Source organism: Triticum aestivum, chromosome 1B (assembly GCF_018294505.1).
Source record: "Triticum aestivum cultivar Chinese Spring chromosome 1B, IWGSC CS RefSeq v2.1, whole genome shotgun sequence".
In the NCBI taxonomy this organism is placed as follows: domain Eukaryota; kingdom Viridiplantae; phylum Streptophyta; class Magnoliopsida; order Poales; family Poaceae; genus Triticum; species Triticum aestivum.
Genome location: NC_057795.1, coordinates 653,036,193 through 653,059,569, shown reverse-complemented (window position 1 = coordinate 653,059,569; position 23,377 = coordinate 653,036,193). Strand labels below are relative to the sequence as shown.

The 23,377-nt window shown below is 43.2% G+C and overlaps 1 protein-coding gene across 4 annotated transcripts; it reads right to left on the bottom strand.

The window, feature by feature from the left end:
• Positions 1-420: 420 nt before the first annotated feature.
• On the bottom strand, positions 421-4,193 carry LOC123145628 (uncharacterized). 4 transcript variants are annotated; one of them, XR_006472353.1, is made up of 5 exons: positions 3,740-4,193; positions 2,332-3,561; positions 1,380-1,528; positions 726-871; positions 421-622 (listed from the first exon to the last, which is right to left on the bottom strand). XR_006472353.1 is itself a non-coding variant. In XM_044565111.1 (4 exons), exons 2-4 carry the CDS (start codon positions 3,766-3,768, stop codon positions 1,516-1,518), a joined length of 1,272 nt encoding a protein of 423 aa, XP_044421046.1. In that variant the 5' UTR covers positions 3,769-3,840; positions 3,923-4,193; the 3' UTR covers positions 1,173-1,515. The 4 variants fall into 4 exon arrangements, 3 of the variants coding, with proteins under 3 accessions (XP_044421046.1, XP_044421030.1, XP_044421038.1); XM_044565111.1 differs by lacking the exons at positions 421-622; positions 726-871 and having other exon boundaries at positions 1,173-1,528; positions 3,740-3,840; positions 3,923-4,193; XM_044565095.1 differs by lacking the exons at positions 421-622; positions 726-871 and having other exon boundaries at positions 1,173-1,528; positions 3,740-3,793; positions 3,923-4,193.
• Between the last annotated feature and the right edge of the window lie 19,184 nt (positions 4,194-23,377).

Genomic DNA, 23,377 nt, shown 5'->3' with positions numbered 1-23,377 from the left:
AGCAAAAGGAGTATATTTGATTGTGAAAATCATAAAATAACATATATGCGTGAGTAGATTAAGCATATTCATCGCAATTAATTAATTAATTAATCAAATATAGTTGACATGGACTTAGCATTAAGTAATTACCATCTCTGTAAGAGCAACCGCGGAGGCAGAAATTATCTTCAGGTGTGGCGGAGTTTACAAAGGAGACCACCATGTTTTAATACAATTATGCATGAGCTCACTTGAATACTAGATATATATTGTATTACTTTATGTTCAGAAAATACAATGAAAATCCAAAAGCAAGTACCGGCAGTCAAAATACTCACTAGATGAAGTTTACACGGATGACCAAATCACCAATTATCATTTATATTAACTAGTCAGATCTAAAGATTTTTTTTCTTTGAAAGGTTAGACAGATAAAAATGATATACAAAACATAGAAACCTTAGATAAATCACGAATTAGTAACTGGTAGGATACAATCCTAGGAAGCACATTATGTGCAGATAATGTTGGTTCTCAACTCTAATACAATACAGGTTCTGCTACCAGCTACAGAGGAAATATGGGCTCACTAGGAACTTCCTCGTGTCCTTGTTCTTTACATGGCATTTTCTGTTCCAAGCTGAAACAAAAATATTGCCTTAGCACCACTCATACAGAACTACTGAAGGTATCATAGTTCAAAGATTCATGGCGCACAAGGAAGAAGAACAGAGAACTCTCACCTGCTTAATCGGAGAGGCGGAGCCAGAGGCAAGCTCAAAGTCATTTACAAAGAGTAGATCATCCTTAATTGACCTTATCCAGAGTGTAGTCCCACTCAAATTTGCTCAATTAATAATACCAGCCAATTGCCGGCGCCAATGTAGAACTGTCAGTGACCCCAGTTATGTTACCACTGTATCCCCATGGAATGATAAAATAATATGGAATCATGACAAATTTTCTACTGCAGCAGTATCAGCATCAATGATCTTAATGCTAGACAAAAGAATTGACATACCAAAACACTCACTAAAATGACACACACAACGGATCACTGGAACATGCTATGCACTAGATCTGTACATTTGTTTCAGCTTCAGCAGGACACCTATGATCCATCTAGCCACTGATATTGCAGTGAAAATGATGAAGCCAGCACCATGGCCGTCCATGTAAAGTAGACAGACTGGCCTCAAAGAGATGTTTTTTGTTTTATTTTGCCTGGTAAATTAGAGCTACAAACACCACAACTAACAAAAAGAGCAAGCAGCGGACCAAATGACCCAAGCGGATCAGAAAAGATAACTACTAATTAACATGCATACAGGGAGTTTTCGTTACAAAACCAAATATGTTGGTCACAAGTAGGCATGGTACCATAGGGATAGGACTACCTGCTCCAGTTATACATCACCTCAACTAATACACTATGAGTTACAGTGAAGATGGTAAGAACTGCAGCCAAGGAAATGCAGCTCTCTGCTCACCCTTGTCGCTGACCATCCAAAAACTTCCTGATATCATCCTCCTTCACATGGCATTTCTGGATCAAGGAAACGGAGGAAGGATCAGGATATAGTAGAGGTAATTCAGCATCAGAACATTTTATTACCATTTGTTAGTCAAATGTTATGTGCACTCAGAAATAAAAAAATTAACTTTGTCCAGCAACATAGGTTTTTTTTAATCAAAAGCTACAGCCAATAGAGCTTAAATGGCATTGTATATATTTGCAGAGCAACATGTTTCCATTTCATAGTTTGTATTTCAGTAAAACAAAAAATCTGATCATACAAGGAAAAATGCCTGACACGCAGGCCCAAATTATCAAGCGTTAGCTTGGACTAGCCATTTGTAGTATAACCTCAACAATACCTGGCTGTGTAAAATGTACATCCATTTGTGTCCAAGAAAAAAAAACACTAAGCAACATTCAGGAAAAAAAAACAAGTATTACAATCTCATGCATAAGTTTCAGTACAGACAATCACATACATAGATTCAGCAAAAATAATGACTTAAGAAATGAGAAGTTAAAATTCCAGGCTTGATTGGTTTTTGATAATATTTCAGGATAAATGAAGTACAGAGGCCAAGCTCCTATACATGTTCTATACTTTGTATGGTCGTAAACACCACGTAATATTAGCCCATTGCACAAGTGATTTTAAGACATCTTAAGGCAAGCATTATCTAATATCGCTTAGTTAGTATTGTTAAAATGGCCTAAAGAATCAAGCATATACTAACATCATACCACAGCTATACCAAACCGGTGCATATTGCAAAACTATGTAACCTCAAAAAAAGGAATATACAGACCATCTAAAGGCCAAAATAGCAAACCTTGCAGGATCATCCTTGGGCGCAGGGAATATGGGCGGCCAAATCATCATAAAAGGATAGACATCATTGAACTGTCGGTCCTTTACTGTCACCCCATGCACTTTCCGCAGTGTCTTGCTGTTGACATCCAGATAGAAAATGCAGCCACACATTTCCAAGAACACAAATTCAGCATTATCCCCCACATTGCTTATACAAGTAAAACTAATATGCTCATCCTCAAGGGTCTGATCTAGCATCCTCAAATTATCCCACATCTGATGCAAACAAATTGTATCAACCAACAACCAGTTGTCCCCTTTGTGGAGCCAGATGCAAAGTTGTAGCTCCTTGACATGGATATGGGTGAGATATACAGCAGAAGCATCACCGGCGCGTGACATGATGGTGCGAACGCAGTGAAAAATCACTCCTTGTGGGAGCCGAATTGTGGAGAAACCCGAGGTTGTCATATCCAAGACAATAATTTCATCACTGAAGGTGTCAGCCATATAGATTTTATCGTCAATGAGCACAACTTCCAATGATGTCAGCAGTCGAGGGAGCTGAGTCGTGGCCGAGGCATGCATGCACCAGAGGCCCCCTTGCAACGTATACACACGCACCCTGAAACTTTTTGTCTTCCTGAAAAACTCGGCCAACATATACAGGTAGGACAAGACACCACCTTCTTCTTTGGAGAGGATTGTATTGAAAATTTGTTGACCATGGTACTGGGCTCTTGGGAGTGGCGGGATGTCATCCATGCCTCTCTGAGCGCATAGTGGGCGGTGCACTCCATGTGTCAATATTTTTCCTCTGCGGCATCTGATTAAGACGCTGCCATTCCGGCAATCCATGATGCATAATCTGTCATTGTCGGCACCGAAGCTATGGCTCGCGACACGGGAGATGAAGGGGGCAAGCTCTGGGGGCTGGGGCTGCATCGGGACGAAGAGCAGGGGGGCGCCCAACCATAACCAGGCCGACCCCATATATATGTAGAAGCCAAGGAGGCGAGGCGGGTGGCGCTTGCGGAAAAGGCTGAGGAACTTAGGGTCAGAGGCATGGCAGAGCCAGCGCTTGCAGACGAGTGCGGCGCATACAAGCGTGGTGGGGAAGCTGACGCGGAGGAGGATCTCAATGAGGAGGTTGTCGTCGTCGAGCACCTTGGATACCGGCACCATGGATGCCGGCGGCGAATGCTGCTGCGACTCGCCATCCGCACACGGTTTCTTCTCCGGACGTAGCCTGGAAAATCAGAGCCGCGAACAAACGCAAAAGCGTCAATGCAATGGGCCGATTGCTTCCACCAATATGGCATTGAAACATCAGCATCCAACAAACTGCAGGACACTGAAGAACTACTGCTGGAAATGAAACAAATTGGGGAGGAATCTGGAGGGATGGGTAGACTGGATGCTCTTACCGCTGGGAAATCTCCTCGGAAGCATCCATTATCAGAGTATTGGAGTCTCCTCAGCTGAGTGAGTACATGTAGGTAGAGTTGAATTAGGGAGGAGACCCTAGCTACTCTACCTAGGGTCTATTCCCGCGAGATGATAAGAGATGAAGAATGAATCGGGAGAGAAGGGGGAGGATGAAGGCTCACCTCGTTCGAATCGGGGGAGGGGGAAAGAAGGCTCGCCGCTGCCGGGGCGAGGAGGCTCAGGTCGCCGGCCGCACTCGTTTCTTCCGGCGGGTCGATGCGGTGGAGGAGAGTGAGTGCCTTTGAGCGGATCTGGGTTTCCCGGGAGTCAGTGGTCGCTGGCGGGGGTAGCCGGCGCAGTCGCCGGCGGAGAGGGGGCTGCGATGCCGACACAGGAGAGTGGACCTGTTTGTTTTTTTTTAACGGTGGGCGAATGGTGCTGGGAGGAGGAGGCGACGACCGAGCTGCCCACATGGTCCCAACAGTTAAGGCCCATATGTAGTGGATAACACCCCACCTAGCTAAAATATTATTGACGACATCTTCGGTTGAGAAAAGTATACTTTTTTCCCACTAAACTCTGCGCGAAGTCTAGATTTAATCCCTCAACTTCGAAACCGGACATCTTGCACCCCAACTAAAAAAACCGGACAAGGTTCGTCCCTGGTCTTGATTTTGACCGGTTTTAGTGCTGATTGACCCCGGTTCTGACCGGTGCTGACTCAAATTCGCGTAATTTTTTCATATCCATGAACTTTTTAAAATTCACATACTCTTTTAAAATCCACATAGTTTTTTCAAGGCCGCACATTTTTTCAAAATAAAAATACCTTTTTCAAATCCGTGAACTATTTTTAAATTTGTGTACTTTTTCAAATCAGTGTATTTTTTTTTCAAGTTTGTGTAATTTCATCAAATAAAAGTATTTTTTTCAAATCCATGAAGTGTTTTTGAAATTCGCGTACTTGTTTCAAATCCGCATACTATGTAAAGTTCATGTATTTTTTTTCAAATCAGTGTTCCTTTTCCAATCCATGAACTTTGTTTGAAATTCATATACTTGTTTCAAGTTGACAGAATTTTTCATCTCCACACATTTTTTTCCTAATTTGCATCAAAAAATTAAAATCTGCGTATGTTTTCAAGTTCGCATAAAATTTTCAAATCCAAAAAAATGTACGAGAATATGAATAAGTATATCAATTTGAAAAAATTACATGCATTTGAAAAAACCACATGAACCTTAAAAAAGTACACGGATTTAAAAAATACGCAATTTTTTTTAAAAGTTCACGTATTTGAAAAAAGTACCCGAATTTAAAAACATTAAGCGAAATTGGAAAAGGTATGCGAATTTGAGTGGCCACGGTCAAAACCGGGGTGGGACAACACCAAAACCGGTCAAAATCGTGACCAGGGATGAATCTTGTCCGGTTTCAGTAGTTAAGGGTGCAAGTTGTCCGGTTTTAAAATTGAGGGACCAAATCTAGACTTCGCGAAGAATTAAGGCATGAAAAGTATACTTTTCTCTTTTCGGTCTGGCATACGGGGGCAACTAACGAAGGGGCAACTAACGAAAGAGCCTCCTAAGGTCATTTGGGATGGCCTGAGAGCGCGTCACCTGACGCGCTGCCGCTCTCTCAGCTGCCGCCACGTGTCGCACTCTGGGAGCTCCCTTTAATTTTTGTTTTTATTTTTATTTTTTCACACGCGTTTTTGGCTTTTTACATGTTTTTTTGCCTTTTTAGTGTTTCAATGGTGTTTCTTAGCTTTTGGAAAATAATAATTAAAAACATGTATTTTCTTTTTTGCTTTCACGAGGGGCATGGGTTTGCTAAAGCAAGAGACACGGATTGGCTTCCACGAGAAGCACGGCCGTGCCTCTTGGAAACGATCCCCTGCTACCGTCGTCGACAGCCCAGGCTTAGCCCGACGGTTTCCCATAGTGGCGATGGAGGGATGGAAGGGGTGAACGGCGGCTACCCTCGGCTAGGGTTTTGTGTGACTCACAACTTGCCTAGGCGGGGATGACGCGGGGCTCGACAAGGACTACGCAGCATGTCATATTTGAACGTGACGAGAAATTGAATTTCCTTTTTGAATAAAGACACTTAAAAGACGTCTTAGAAATTATTATGAAGGGAAACAAAACCCAATACAATGGTCGCTCGAAAATGATCGATAAAAAATAAAATTACATTGTAAATCGTATTAGCCTTCTTATTCGGTCGATTGTACGCCGCCCACCGAAAATTGAAAATTGCACCGAGCCAACAATAATAGATTCTTTTTATAATGAAGGCTTGTATTAATATTATTATCATCGTCAGTTTAACCTCCGGTCCCAGCATAAACATAAAAGTCGGAGAACTAGAGAAAGAGAGTCACAAAGGAAAAAAGAAAAAGAGAACCAAAACAAGTTAGGGTGGAGGAGCACCAATCTGAGGCCTAGACTGCCATCCATCCTATTTTTTTTGTGAGCAATATCCATGCTAGGTTTTTTTTTTGAGCAACAATATCCATGCTAGTATGAAGCAAAGTTCCTGCCTTCCCTACCTTGGTCAAATAGCTTTTTGGGCTGCCACTGGGCCAGATGTGCCACATCCAAGAAAAAATAAACTTCAAATGGGCTTGAACATCAGCGCCGCAACCCACCCCAGCCCAAGTTCAAGTCCGGGACTCGATATTGTTCTCGCATTTTTTCTGGATTTATTTCAGACTTCCGATGATGTTCCTTCAGTGAGAGGGGACGTTCCGTCAACTGCGACGTGTTTTTAGTGGATATACACGTATACCCTTTTTTTAGATCATATACACGTATATCTATAGTAATATTTTTTTTAACATCGGTACAGACACAAGCGCTCATATATACGTGTTTTTAGTGGATATACACATATACCCTTTTTTTAGATCATATACACGTATACCTATAATAATATGTACACGCATACACGGCATATCATTTTGAGATTTTACAAAGTCACTGTAGGCGCCTCGTAATCGACGGGGACGTCTCCTCCCACTGAAAGCGTATCGCCCTAATCCTGAAATAAATACAGGATAAATGCGAGCACCAGGACTTGAACCCTGGTAGGCTGGGATATCACTGTCCACCTAACCATCCAACCACAGGTTGGTTCGGCCTATAGTAGTATGTTTTTACGTATAAAAACAGAGCAGTTTAATATTTATTTTTACCGCAAACAGAGCAGTAATCGAAACGCAAAACTATCCAGAGCCCTGGCTTCCCTACTTGGGCCAAATACATATTTGGGCTGCCACTGGGCCAGCTGTGACATGCTCGAGAAAAGAAAAACATGAGGATGAGACCATGAATGCATTCGTGTAGGCCGTGAAGACCATGAATGAGTACTACCATGAGGATGAGAACCTTGGGTTGTGCATGTACGAGGAAGAAGGCGTGCAGGATGACTATGGCAACCATGCCGGGGCTGGCAATGATGATACCAGGGTTTGCGGTGACCTCATCAACGGTGATGACGTGGAAGGGGGCACGCCGTATGCAAAATACGATGATCGTGCAGGATGACTATGGCAACCATGCCGGGGCTGGCAATGATGATACCAGGGTTTGCGGTGACCTCATCAACGGTGATGACGTGGAAGGGGGCACGCCGTATGCAAAATACGATGATTGCGGGGGTGGTGATCACAACTATGGCGACCATGGCGGGGCTGGCAATGATGATACCAGGGTTTGTGGTGACCTCATCAACGGTGATGACGTGGAAGGGGGCACGCCGTATGCAAAATACAATGATTGCGGGGGTGGTGATCACAACTATGGTGACCATGGCAAGGCTGGCAATAATGACGATACTGGGGTTTGTGATGACTACTACGACAATGCTGCGTGGGGCTTTGACAATGGCTACTACGACGGTGACGCTGGGAATGGAGCTGATGACTGGTGGTAGTGATCCAGGGCAAGACCTCTTTGAAATGTGAGAAGGAAGTCCCAAGTCGTGGAGTTGAGATGATGTGCAAGTCTCTATCTACTTTGCTAGTTCTTATGTTACCTAATTATCGTAGCTAGCTTCGGATGTACCACTTTTGTGTATGATAAGCTAGGAAATCAGTCTTCTGTATGGGGAATCTTAAGCAATATCATGTACCCTGCTTGTGATAAAGGTATTGCTAATGTACATTATAATTGGTATGTGTTTCTTCATTGCTCATATGTTAAGTTTCGCGATCTGTTTGATGTGGGATTTTCTGGTCTGCCTTCCACTTACTGGTTTAACAAGATTTCTCCTAGTCATGTTTATGAGGGGCTTGATCGATGTCTAGCCAATGCGCACTGGTGCAATCACTTCCTCATCTCTAGACCACATTTTCCACTGATTCCATAGAACAGTTGAACTAACCACATATTGGTCACAACATGCTTTTTTTCAGTACCGCTTAGTCTTGCCACATTTTCATAGTTCAGGGGAATCTCAAAACTGGATAATCCCAGAGACAGACATGGATTAAGCAACAATCTAATCAAAACAAAGTTGAATTAATGTTTTAGACATGCCATTATCATAAGTGAACATGCTCCTATTTTTACCTGCATTGATTCTACTTTACCCCGTCCCAATCTCAGTTTAGAACTCAAAAATTGATGGACCTGGGAAGGTACTAAGAGCTCTCGATTCAACTCTAATATGAGATCTCTTGCGAGATCTCTTAAGAAGTGATGCGGGAAAAAACAACCACCGCCAAAAAATTACTACTAGAATATGATAGTTTTCATGAAGTTCTAGCTTGGCAAATGTTTTTGTTGGAATATAATGTCTGACCCTCCCTTGGTAAGTGTTGTAAACTCGGTCATGAATTCTGGAGATAGAATAAAGTAGAACTTTCTAACATTTGTTGGTGATGTAAACTCATGCCAGAAAACAATACTTGGTTTTTTTTAGATAGACTAATTCAAGGGCATGCCACGCATACACAATATCTTTTTCAAAAATCAATTGCCTAAATACATATGTGTAATGGGCCAGGCCTGTCTCCCCTGTTCACTCGTGTCAAATGCTCCGTAAATGGGCCAGGCCTATAACCATGCACGGGCACATACGCAAGACACACAAGTAAGGCCATACACGAACTCTATATTTTTATTTAGAAATATTTTAAATACATATAATTCAAAGTTTAATTCATCTATGTTTTTTAAGACATTCACTGTGAATTTGAAAAAAAATGTTCGTGCAATGTAAAAAATTGTTTGCACACTTTTTTGAAAAATGTCCGTACCATCCAAAAGAATGTTGGTGACATTAAAACAATGTTCAGGTGTTTCTAAAAAATGTCCGCGATATTTTCAAAATATTTTAAGAATTTGAAAAAACATTTCAATGTGTATTTGAGAATATTTAATATTTATTCAAGACATTTTTCAAGTATGTATTTGAAAAATGTTCAACGTGTCTTCTTGTATATGAAAAATGGCTATACAACAATGTAGAACTTGTATGTGAAAAGTAGACATGTATTTGAAAAAAGAAAATAAAAAACTCAAAATAAAAATAGAGAAGGGTACAATTAAGTAAATAAATAGAAAAAACAAAAGAAAAGCCGATGAAAATCTTAAAGAAAAACTATAAATAAGAATAGAAATAGTAGGAATAAAAAAAGTACGAAAACTTAAACTTTTACCATGAACACCACCGAGCTTTAGTGATTGATACTAAGAGTTACATAGACGCGGGGGGGGGGGGGGGGGTGGCATGGATAGAATCAAACATTGCCAACAGTGGGCATCAAGCTTTTGATCTCCCTGATGATTGGAACTTTAAGCGCACGGTTTTCTTCCTGATTTCCCGAACACCGATGACACAACCGCATACTTAGCATGATTATCTTGTAATAAACATAAGCCTTCTCTGCAAGCTGTTGCTCCTACACGTGCTTGGTCTAGTGTGCCATCAAGATCTCCCTAGAAAAGTTCCTTCCACTGATCTTGCAATAGCTCCCGCAGCACAACATCGAGTAGCGTGTGCTAAAGCACCATCGACATTAACCTTGACCGCACCTTGAGGCGGCGGGATGGAACAAGCTCGAGCTATTCCCACCCTTTTACCTCTTGTCGAAGGTCGTTTGAGCACCCCTTGCTAAAGAACACATAACATTTGTCCAAATTTACTCTTTGTCCAGATGCATGGCAATACAATTGGAGGGCCTCCCCCACCTCATTCGCCCCTTGTACACTAGCCTTTAGAAAAAACAAACTATCATCTGCAAACAAAAGATGTCTTACTTTATTAGAATGATCATTGTATCCTGATCACACCAATAATGAGTGACACACATTTATCTCAATTTATTAGAATGCTTATTATGCTTCACTTAAATCTTTTGATTTAAGGCAATTTGCTCATGTGCTTTACTTATATATTTAGAGCACGGCGGTACTTATATTTTATAGAAATTATTTTATAGAAATTCATGCTTTACTTATATATTTTTGAGAGTTGAATATGTAGTGGTAATTTGCATTAGTTATATGTTTAGTCCGAAAATGATAGGTATACAAAAGTGGTATAATAAAAACTTTCATGTAGATCACTAGATACGATGCGTATGATCAACGATATTGAAATTATAGTATGAAGGTTTACTAGTTGATAAACATTAACTAGTAAAAACATTAGTGTTAAGGTTTGTGATTTCGACCTCATAAAAGTGTTGGTTGTGGCATAGCAGGGAAGTTGGAGCATAATTTATCCTTGATCGATATCCTTTGTGTTGTCCGGATCAGGGGCGAGCGATGGTTAAGTCCTCCCTACCTCCTCCCAAGGGGCATGCGAGATTACTTTGCTTCGAGGGCTAATAAACCCTCACATTGTTGCCTTTTCTACCAACACAGCTCACTTGGACTTTGGAGAAGGAATGCATTGCCATTTTAATGTCGCAGATATGGTGGAACCAGGCGGGTCTCGATCTGGTCTCTGGTAAGCAAGGTTTGCACAGTCCACCTCTAGCATGACATGTCCCGTAAACCAAGACGCGAGGAACTCCAGCCCCATCTTAACCGCAGCTGCTTCAGCCTCCTCCACATGCATACAGGAAGCCAATTTTTTGCTCATAGAGAAGACTGCCTCCCCATTATGGTTTCTGGCAATCGCCCCACCCCAGCATTGACCCGAATCCAGTAGGAAGCTGGCATCGATATTCAGTTTCACTGCACCTTCAGGTGGGGGAACCCACACACCTATGCCGTTGCCCCTCATGGGAATGGGCGCCGCATTCTCGGCTTCCTCCAAGAAGTCAGCGACCTTCTCAAGTTCACGCCAGAGCAGAGCGCCCGCTGTCTCGCCCAAAGCCTGGGCCATACGATCGGCGCCACCCTCCGGTGCTATCCGGGTGGCCACGACCATCTCCATGGACACACCGGAAGCTGCAGCTTCCCGGGTCTCTTCCCCTGCCGCGATGTTGCCTCAATCTCTTTATGCACATGTTTGCATGTTCCATTTTAAACCTATGGTAGACGTTGCCTTTGGTGAACACATGTTTTATTGAACCTTCTGCCATGATTTATTCATTTAGTCACTCAACGTTTGACTCTATGGTCGACATTGCCTTTGGCTGAACACATGTTGCTTTTGGTCCGCCGTTGCCTCCGGATGCTGCCACGTTGGGGGCAATCGATCGCTCGCCTCGCCGCCCGCCACTGCCGGGAATCGCCCCGCCCCTTTGATGGTCAAGCTCCGGCCTACTCCCCATTCCTCCGTACCCCCTATCATGTTTTTATTTTCTCTGTGATTTCTCACATTTGTGGGGTTCCGATGGACGGCGCGCGCGTGTGGATTGGGGCATTTGCTCATGCTAGCTCATCGGATTCACAGGGCGGGCGGAAGGATAGGTGATTTACGAGCTCGAGCTAGGGTTTTGCTTCTTGCAAAAATTGAATCAGTAGCGAGGAGTGAGCAAGGGGGTGTGCTCGAATCCCGCCGGGAGGAGGGGAAACTTCGCGTCGCTGGCATCGCGGTTGGTCCACCGGTGGCGGCGGCGGGACGGAACGCGGCAGGAGGAGGCTCTCCCGCGCGGGGACGGTGCGGTGTGGGCAGGATATGGTTGCTGGAGTGGTCGCCGGCAGTGGGGCCGCCCGACGGCGACGAGAGGCGGCGGTGAGTAGTTGTAGAAATTGGTAGATCAATTTTAAAATTCACTAATTTTTTTAATTTAACAATCATTTTTTGAAATGCATGATCATTTTTTCAATCAGCAAAAAAATTATTAATCAATAAAATATTTTATACTTCAGGAATAGTTTTTGAATTTTTATGATATTTTTCAATTCTTGAATATTTTCTGAATTGACGAAATTTTGTTTAATTCATGAACATTTTTTAAAAGACAAACTATGTAGATCAATTTTCAAAATTCACAATTTTTTTAATTTAACAGTCATTTTTTGAAATGCATGATCATTTTCTTTCAGCAAAAAAATTATTAATCAGTAAAATATTTTATACTTCACGAACAGTTTTTGAATTTTTATGATATTTTTCAATTCTTGAATATTTTCTGAATTGAAGAAATTTTGTTCAATTCATGAACATTTTTTAATAGACGAACTATGTAAAAAATCATGAACATTTTTCATTTCCCGGACATTCGTTTTCAAAATTCCGAAGACTTTTTTAATATGCGATCATTTTTTCAAAACCATGAACATTTTCTAAATGCACAAACATTTTAAAACCGCAAAGACCTTTTTAAAAATCTCTCTGCAAACTCGTATCTGTTGGGCCAGGCCAAGCCATCAACTACTCCCGGGCCTCGGTCGAACAGCTTAAAAGGTCGAGGACGAGAACACGTGTCGGCCTTACGACACCAGACGAGGACACGCATCGGCATTATATTGTCTCAGCGGCCACACGCGGTAATGAAAGTGTTACCGCTGAAAAATACCGTCGCTTCCGGGACCAAGCAAATGGTGATGCTCTATTTGTCCTCGAACAATACCATCTTCTCCGTGACCAAACAAATGGTGATGCTAGCGTCGTAAACGAGCAACACCGTCGCCTCGGGAAGCCAAAACACGGTAATGGCATACTTGCCATAAAGCAATACCCTCATCTTGGGGACCAAACGCATGGTGAAGACGACTCGTGTTCACGTTCAGCACTTGTAGCTATGGACCAGAAGGTCCTAGTTTGAATATTTTATATAGTCTCAACCATATGTTGACATTTCATACACTCTAGTGTTTTCTATATGCTAGACCACCACCTTTTTGTTACGATTCTTGTTACATTCATACATTGTATGACCTCTTTAAAGGTATCAAACAATGCATGAACATATATGAACACATTATGTTACACCTAACTAAGGGACACAAGAATATTGTGTAAAGGAATGCAAATTTTTCATTTCCTTTGCTTTGCTTACAATCTAGACGATTTGTCTTTTTGAATATGACTGGGTTTATCACTTAATATTTGTTAAAGTTGAAAATCATTTTTAAGACTACGAGACATAACAAGATGTAAAGTGCAAAATAAAAATGTTTTGTATAAATTAATACGCTAGTATAACTAGCATGAGTCCTATGCTCAATTCCATTCAGCCAATGGATGTGATTCCCAAAACAACCATCTCCGCACGAATAAAATTGTTCCCTCCCCAACATTAATCCCTAAAAAGGAGAAAACATGGTATTGTATACCCAAGAGGTAAGAATGTACGCTCGCTCGAGCTCCATAGCGACAAACCAACCGCTCAATCGATTGCCGTATTAAAAAATATTAATTAACAAAATATTTTGTAATTCACGAACAATTTTTGATTTTTTATGATATTTTTTGAATACTTGAATATTTTCTGAATTGACACTGGTCGGCCATGGGGCGCACTCGTGATGATGACGGACGATGCCCTAGGAGACCTGGAGGACGACACAACCTGCATACGATCATGAGTGGTTTCGTTCATCCGGGAGGGGGGCATGCGAGAACTCCAAGCGCAAGCTCTCTGCCCGAAGCCGTTCTGCTTCCCTCTACAAAGCTTTCCTGGATCAGGAAATCGTGGTAACAAAGTACCAACGTTTTCTGTTACCAATGTTTGCTGATCAGGAAAACTTGGTAACAGAGAACCAACTTGGTATGCTAGGTAACATAGTGTCAACTTGTTCTGTTATCTAAGTTTCCTGGCTTAGTTTGCTGGATCAGGAAATCTTGGTAACACAGACAACTTGTTCTGTTACCAAGATTTCCTGGATCAGGAAATCTTGCGAAGGACAACAAATGGGCAGGATTGATGGGAACAAACCCATGGAGGAACCGTAACTATGTTGAACTATCGACAGACTACAAGTTGGTTGGCAGTTATGCTGGGATCACTAGTGCAGAACCGGGCTTTAGTGCTGGTTCGTGACGGCCTTTAGTGCCGGTTGGCGAACCGGCACTAAAGATTGGGGACTAAAGGCACCCCCCCTTTAGTACCGGTTCGCCATGAACCGACGCTAAAGTGCAAACACGTGGCACGAGCCAGGCCCGTGTGCGTGTAGGACATTAGTAATGGTTGGTAACACCAACCGGTACTAAATGTTTGGGTGTTTTTTTTAATTTTTGCTTTAATTTTGTGTTTTCAATTTGGCTTTATTTTTCATTTAATTCTTTTTTGTTTGCTGGTATTTCACGATACTACAAATTGTACACGTTATGCATATATATTAAATAGATTTTCTCGCACGTAGAATCGCATATATATATATATATATATATATATATATATATATAATATATCATCGAATGTCTCACAGCCAACACCATTAACTATTCACACATACATATTGTTGGAAATATGCCCTAGAGGCAATAATAAAAGTATTATTATTATATTTCCTTGTTCATGATAATTGTCTTTTATTCATGCTATAACTGTATTATCCGGAAATCGTAATACACGTGTGAATACATAGACCACAATATGTCCCTAGTGAGCCTCTAGTTGACTAGCTCGTTGTGATCAACAGATAGTCATGGTTTCCTGGCTATGGACATTGGATGTCGTTGATAACGGGATCACATCATTAGGAGAATGATGTGATGGACAAGACCCAATCCTAAGACTAGCACAAAGATCGTGTAGTTCGTTTGCTAGAGCTTTGCCAATGTCAAGTATCTCTTCCTTTGACCATGAGATCGTGTAACTCCTGGATACCGTGGGAGTGCTTTGGGTGTATCAAACGTCACAACGTAACTGGGTGACTATAAAGGTGCACTACAGGTATCTCCGAAAGTATCTATTGTTTTATGCGGATCGAGACTAGAATGTGTCACTCCATGTAAACGGAGAGGTATCTCTGGGCCCACTCGGTAGGACATCATCATATGCGCAATGTGACCAAGGATTTGATCACGGGATGATGTGTTACGGAACGAGTAAAGTGACTTGCCAGTAACGAGATTGAACAAGGTATCGGTATACCGACGATCGAATCTCGGGCAAGTAAAATACCACTAGACAAAGGGAATTGAATACGGGATTGATTAAGTCCTTGACATCGTGGTTCATCCGATGAGATCATCGTGGAACATGTGGGAGCCATCATGGGTATCCAGATCCCGCTGTTGGTTATTGACCGGAGAACGTCTCGGTCATGTCTGCATGTCTCCCGAACCCGTAGGGTCTACACACTTAAGGTTCGATGACGCTAGGGTTATAAAGGAAGCTTGTATGTGGTTACCGAATGTTGTTCGGAGTCCCGGATGAGATCCCGGACGTCACGAGGAGTTCCGGAATGGTCCGGAGGTAAAGATTTATATATAGGAAGTCCTGTTTCGGCCATCGGGACAAGTTTCGGGGTCATCGGTATTGTACCGGGACCACCGGAAGGGTCCCGGGGGCCCACCGGGTGGGGCCACCTGCCCCGGGGGGCCACATGGGCTGTAGGGGGTGCGCCTTGGCCTACATGGGCCAAGGACACCAGCCCCAAGAGGCCCATGCGCAAGGAAACTTGGAGAAGGAAGAGTCCTAAAGGGGGAAGGCACCTCCGAGGTGCCTTGGGGAGGATGGACTCCTCCCCATCCTTAGCCGCACCCCTTCCTTGGAGGAGGGGGCAAGGCTGCGCCCTCCCCCTCTCCCTTGGCCCTATATATAGTGGGGAAAAGGAGGAGCAATCAAACCTAAGGCCTTTGGTTGCCTCCCTCTCCCTCCCGTGACACATCTCCTCTCCTGTAGGTGCTCGGCGAAGCCCTGCGGGATTGCCACGCTCCTCCACCACCACCACCACGCCGTTGTGCTGCTGTTGGATGGAGTCTTCCTCAACCTCTCCCTCTCTCCTTGCTGGATCAAGGCGTGGGAGACGTCACCGGGCTGTACGTGTGTTGAACGCGGAGGTGCCGTCCGTTCGGCACTAGGATCATCGGTGATCTGAATCACGACGAGTACGACTCCATCAACCCCGTTCACTTGAACGCTTCCGCTTAGCGATCTACAAGGGTATGTAGATGCACTCTCCCTCCTACTCGTTGCTGGTCTCTCCATAGATAGATCTTGGTGACACGTAGGTAAATTTTTGAATTTCTGCTACGTTCCCCAACAGTGGCATCATGAGCTAGGTCTATTGCGTAGATTCTATGCACGAGTAGAACACAAAGTAGTTGTGGGCGTTGATTTTGTTCAATATGCTTGCCGTTACTAGTCTTATCTTGATTCGGCGGCATCGTGGGATGAAGCGGCCCGGACCGACCTTACACGTACTCTTACGTGAGACTGGTTCCACCGACTGACATGCACTAGATGCATAAGGTGGCTAGCGGGTGTCTGTCTCTCCTACTTTAGTCGGATCGGATTCGATGAAAAAGGTCCTTATGAAGGGTAAATAGCAATTGGCATATCACGTTGTGGTCTTTGCGTAGGTAAGAAACGTTCTTGCTAGAAACCCATAGCAGCCACGTAAAACATGCAAACAACAATTAGAGGACGTCTAACTTGTTTTTGCAGGGTATGCTATGTGATGTGATATGGCCAGAAGAATGTGATGAATGATATGTGATGTATGAGATTGATCATGTTCTTGTAATAGGATTCACGACTTGCATGTCGATGAGTATGACAACCGGCAGGAGCCATAGGAGTTGTCTTTATTTTTTGTATGACCTGCGTGTCATTGAAGAACGCCATGTAACTTACTTTACTTTATTGCTAAACGCGTTAGCCATAGAAGTAGAAGTAGTCGTTGGCGTGACAACTTCATGAAGACACGATGATGGAGATCATGGTGTCATGCCGGTGACGATGATGATCATGGAGCCCCGAAGATGAAGATCAAAAGGAGCAAAATGATATTGGCCATATCATGTCACTATTTGATTGCATGTGATGTTTATCATGTTTATGCATCTTGTTTGCTTAGGACGACGGTAGTAAATAAGATGATCCCTTACAAAATTTCAAGAAGTGTTCTCCCCTAACTGTGCACCGTTGCTACAGTTCGTCGCTTCTAAGCACCACGTGATGATCGGGTGTGATGGATTCTTACGTTCACATACAACGGGTGTAAGACAGTTTTACACAGCGAAAACACTTAGGGTTAACTTGACGAGCCTAGCATGTGCAGACATGGCCTCGGAACACGGAGACCGAAAGGTCGAGCATGAGTCGTATAGTAGATACGATCAACATGAAGATGTTCACCGATGATGACTAGTCCGTCTCACGTGATGATCGGACACGGCCTAGTTGACTCGGATCATGTGATCACTTAGATGACTAGAGGGATGTCTATCTAAGTGGGAGTTCATAAGATGAACTTAATTATCCTGAACATAGTCAAAAGACCTTTTGCAAATTATGTCGTAGCTCGCGCTTTAGTTCTACTGTTTAGATATGTTCCTAGAGAAAATATAGTTGAAAGTTGATAGTAGCGATTATGCGATCAGTAGAAAGCTTATGTCCTTAATGCACCGCTCAGTGTGCTGAACCCCAAACGTCGTTTGTCGATGTTGCGAACATCGGACATACACGTTTTGATAACTACGTGATAGTTCAGTTAAATGGTTTAAGTAGAGGCACCAAAGACGTTTTCGAAACGTCGCGGAACATATGAGATGTTTCGAGGGCTGAAATTAGGATTTCAGGCTCGTGCCCACGTCAAGAGGTTTGAGACCTCCGACGATTTTCTTAGCCTGCAAACTAAGGAGAGAAGCTCAATCGTTGAGCTTGTGCTCAGATTGTCTGAGTACAACAATCACTTGAATCAAGTGGGAGTTGATCTTCCAGATGAAATAGTGATAGTTTCCCCAAAGTCATTGCCACCAAGCTGCTAGAGCTTCGTGATGAACTATAACATATCAGGGATAGAGATGATGATCCTTGAGGTATTCGCGATGTTTGACATCGCGAAAGTAGAAATCAAGAAGGAGCATCAATTGTTGATGGTTGATGAAACCACTAGTTTCAAGAAGGGCAAGGGAAAGAAGGGATACTTCATGAAACGGCAAATCAGCTGCTGCACCAATGAAGAAACCCGAGGTTGAACCCAAACCCGAGACTAAGTGCTTCTGTAATAAGGGGAACAACCACTGGAGCAAGATTACCCTAGATACTTGGTAGATGAGAAGGCTGGCAAGGTCGATAGAAGTATATTGGATATACATTATGTTAATGTGTACTTTACTAGTACTCCTAGTAGCACCAGGGTATTAGATACCGGTTCGGTTGCTAAGTGTTAGTAACTCAAAATAAAAGCTACGGAATGAAACGGAGACTAGCTAAAGGTGAGCTGACGATATATGTTGGAAGTGTTTCCAAGGTTGATATGATCAAGCATCGCACGCTCCCTCTACCACCGAGATAGGTGTTTGCGTTGAGCATAGACATGATTGGATTATGTCTATCGCAATACGGTTATTCATTTAAGGAGAATAATGGTTACTCTATTTTTGAATAATACCTTCAATGGTCTTGCACCTAAAGGAATGGTTTATTGAATCTCGGTCGTAGTGATACACATTTTCATGCCAAAAGATATCAGATAGTAATGATAGTACCATTTGCATGTGGCACTGCCATGTAAGTCATAATGTTATAAAACGCATGAAGAAGCTCCATGTTGATGGATCTTTGGACTCACTCATTTTTGAAAAGTTTGAGACATGCGAACCATGTCTATTGGTGTATATGCATGAAGAAACTCCATGCAAATGGATCGTTTGGACTCACTTGATTTTGAATCACTTGAGATATGCAAATCATACCACATGGGCAAGATGACTGAAAAGCCTCGTTTTCAGTAAGATGGAACAAGATAGCAACTTGTTGGAAGCAACACATTTTGATGTGTGCAGTCCAATGAGTGCTAAGGCATGCAGTGAATATCGTTATGTTCTTACTTCACAGATGATTCGAGTAGATGTTAAGAATATTTACTTGATGAAACACAAGTCTGAATTATTGAATGGTTCAAGTAAATTCAGAGTGAAGTAGAAGATCAATGTGACAAGAGGATAAAATGTCTATGATACGATCATAGAGATGAATATCTGAGTTACGAGTTTTGGCACACAATTAAGACATTATGGAAATTGTTTCGCAATTAATACTGCCTGGAACACCATAATGTGATGGTGTGTCCGAACATCATAGTTGCACCCTATTGGATATGGTGCGTACCATGATGTCTCTTATCGAATTACCACTATCGTTCATGGGTTAGGCATTAGAGACAACCACATTCACTTAAAATGGGGCACCACGTAATTCCGTTGAGATGACACCGAAACCTAAGTTGTCGTTTCTTAAAGGTTTGGGGCTGCGACGCTTATGTGGAAAAGTTTCAGGATTGATAAGCTCGAACCCAAAGCGGATAAAATGCATCTTCATAGGACACCCAAAACAGTTGGGTATACCTCCTGTCTCAGATCCGAAAGCAATATGAATTGTTTATAGAATCGGGTCCTTTCTCGAGGAAAGGTTTCTCTCGAAAGAATTGAGTGGGAGGATGGTGGAGACTTGATGAGGTTATTGAACCGTCTCTTCAACTAGTGTGTGGCAGGGCACAGGGAGTTGTTCCTGTGGCACCTACACCAATTGAAGTGGAAGCTTGTGATATTGATCATGAAACTTTGGATCAAGTCACTCCCAAACCTCGTGGGATGACAAGGATGCGTACTACTTCAGAATGGTACATAATCCTGTCTTGAAGGTCATGTTGCTAGACAACAATGAACCTACGAGCTATGGAGAAGCGATGGTGGGCCCGAATTCCGACAAATGGTTAGAAGCCATGAAATCCGAGATAGTATCCATATATCAGAACAAATCATGGACTTTGGTGGACTTGCCCGATGATCGGCAAGCCATTAAGATAAATGGATCTTTAAGAAGAAGACGGACGTGGATGGTAATGTCACCGTCCATGAAGCTCGACTTGTGGCAAAAAGTTTTTCACAAGTTCAAGGAGTTGACTACGATGAGATTTTCTCATCCGTAGCGATGCTTAAGTCCGTCGGATTCATGTTAGCATTAGCTGTATTTATGAAATCTGGCAGATGGATATCAAAACGAGTTTCCTTACCAGTTTTCGTGAGGAAAGGTTGTATGTAATACAATCAGAAAGTTTTTGTCGATCCTAAGGATGCTAAAAGGTATGCTAGCTCCAGCGATCCTTCTAAGGACTGGAGTGAGCATCTCGGAGTTGGAATGTATGCTTTGATGATGATCAAAGATTTTGGTTTGTACAAAGTTTATGAGAAACTTGTATTTCCAAAGAAGTGAGTGGGAGCACTATAGAATTTCTGATGAGTATATGTTGTTGACATATTGTTGATCAGAAATGACGTAGAATTTCTAGAAAGCATACAGGGTTATTTTGAAAGTGTTTTTCAATGGAAAGCCTGGATTAAGCTGCTTGAGCATTGAGCATCAAGATCTATAAGGATAGATCAAAATGCTTAATGGTACTTTCAAATGAGCACATACCTTGACATGATCTTGAAGGTGTTCAAGATGGACCAGTCAAAGAAGGAGTTCTTGCCTGAGTTGTAAGGTACGAAGTTAAGACTTAAAGCTCGACCACGGCAGAATAGAGAGAAAGGACGAAGGTCGTCCCCTATGCTTAAGACGTAGGCTCTACAGTATGCTATGCTGTGTACCGCACCTGAAGTGTGCCTTGCCATGAGTCAGTCAAGGGGTACAAGAGTGATCCAAGAATGGATCACAGGACAGCGGTCAAAGTTATCCTTAGTAACTAGTGGACTAAGGAATTTTCTCGATTATGGAGGTGGTAAAAGAGTTCGTCGTAAAGGTTACGTCGATGCAAGCTTGACACCTATCCGGATAGCTCTAAGTAGAGATACCGGATACGTATTATGGAGCAACAATTTAGAATAGCTCCAAGTAGAACAGTTGTTTGGAATAGCTCCAAATAGAGCGTGGTAGCTGCATCTAGGAGATGACATAGAGATTTGTAAAGCACACACGGATCTGAAAGGTTCAGACCCGTTGACTAAAACCTCTCTCACAAGCAACATGATCAAACATAAAACTCATTGAGTGTTAATCACATAGTGATGTGAACTAGACTACTGACTCTAGTAAACTCTTGGGTATTAGTCACATGGCGATGTGACCTGTGAGTGTTAATCACATGGCGATGTGAACTAGATTATTGACTCTAGTGCAAGTGGGAGACTGTTGGAAATATGCCCTAGAGGCAATAATAAAAGTATTATTATTATATTTCCTTGTTCATGATAATTGTCTTTTATTCATGCTATAACTGTATTATCCGGAAATCGTAATACACGTGTGAATACATAGACCACAATATGTCCCTAGTGAGCCTCTAGTTGACTAGCTCGTTGTGATCAACAGATAGTCATGGTTTCCTGGCTATGGACATTGGATGTCGTTGATAACGGGATCACATCATTAGGAGAATGATGTGATGGACAAGACCCAATCCTAAGACTAGCACAAAGATCGTGTAGTTCGTTTGCTAGAGCTTTGCCAATGTCAAGTATCTCTTCCTTTGACCATGAGATCGTGTAACTCCTGGATACCGTAGGAGTGCTTTGGGTGTATCAAACGTCACAACGTAACTGGGTGACTATAAAGGTGCACTACAGGTATCTCCGAAAGTATCTATTGTTTTATGCGGATCGAGACTGGGATTTGTCACTCCGTGTAAACGGAGAGGTATCTCTGGGCCCACTCGGTAGGACATCATCATATGCGCAATGTGACCAAGGAGTTGATCACGGGATGATGTGTTACGGAACGAGTAAAGTGACTTGCCGGTAACGAGATTGAACAAGGTATCGGTATACCGACGATCGAATCTCGGGCAAGTAAAATACCGCTAGACAAAGGGAATTGAATACGGGATTGATTAAGTCCTTGACATCGTGGTTCATCCGATGAGATCATCGTGGAACATGTGGGAGCCATCATGGGTATCCAGATCCCGCTGTTGGTTATTGACCGGAGAACGTCTCGGTCATGTCTGCATGTCTCCCGAACCCGTAGGGTCTACACACTTAAGGTTCGATGACGCTAGGGTTATAAAGGAAGCTTGTATGTGGTTACCGAATGTTGTTCGGAGTCCCGGATGAGATCCCGGACGTCACGAGGAGTTCCGGAATGGTCCGGAGGTAAAGATTTATATATAGGAAGTCCTGTTTCGGCCATCGGGACAAGTTTCGGGGTCATCGGTATTGTACCGGGACCACCGGAAGGGTCCCGGGGGCCCACCGGGTGGGGCCACCTGCCCCGGGGGGCCACATGGGCTGTAGGGGGTGCGCCTTGGCCTACATGGGCCAAGGACACCAGCCCCAAGAGGCCCATGCGCAAGGAAACTTGGAGAAGGAAGAGTCCTAAAGGGGGAAGGCACCTCCGAGGTGCCTTGGGGAGGATGGACTCCTCCCCATCCTTAGCCGCACCCCTTCCTTGGAGGAGGGGGCAAGGCTGCGCCCTCCCCCTCTCCCTTGGCCCTATATATAGTGGGGAAAAGGAGGAGCAATCAAACCTAAGGCCTTTGGTTGCCTCCCTCTCCCTCCCGTGACACATCTCCTCTCCCGTAGGTGCTCGGCGAAGCCCTGCGGGATTGCCACGCTCCTCCACCACCACCACCACGCCGTTGTGCTGCTGTTGGATGGAGTCTTCCTCAACCTCTCCCTCTCTCCTTGCTGGATCAAGGCGTGGGAGACGTCACCGGGCTGTACGTGTGTTGAACGCGGAGGTGTCGTCCGTTCGGCACTAGGATCATCGGTGATCTGAATCACGACGAGTACGACTCCATCAACCCCGTTCACTTGAACGCTTCCGCTTAGCGATCTACAAGGGTATGTAGATGCACTCTCCCTCCTACTCGTTGCTGGTCTCTCCATAGATAGATCTTGGTGACACGTAGGTAAATTTTTGAATTTCTGCTACGTTCCCCAACACATATGTATATACATATACAATTTCTCCTACATGTTGCCTTGGTGTCTTCGGAGCACGATGACAAGTGGTCCATGGGGGCGGTAGTGGGTAATAGTATTCTCCTTTCGGATCTATGACCTGGTCGAGCAAAAATCTGGCTATTTCCTCTTGAAGTGCTTGTATGCGGTCCGATGGTAGGAGCTTATCCCGCACCGGTCTGAACTGTTAAGAAGGAGATCAATATGC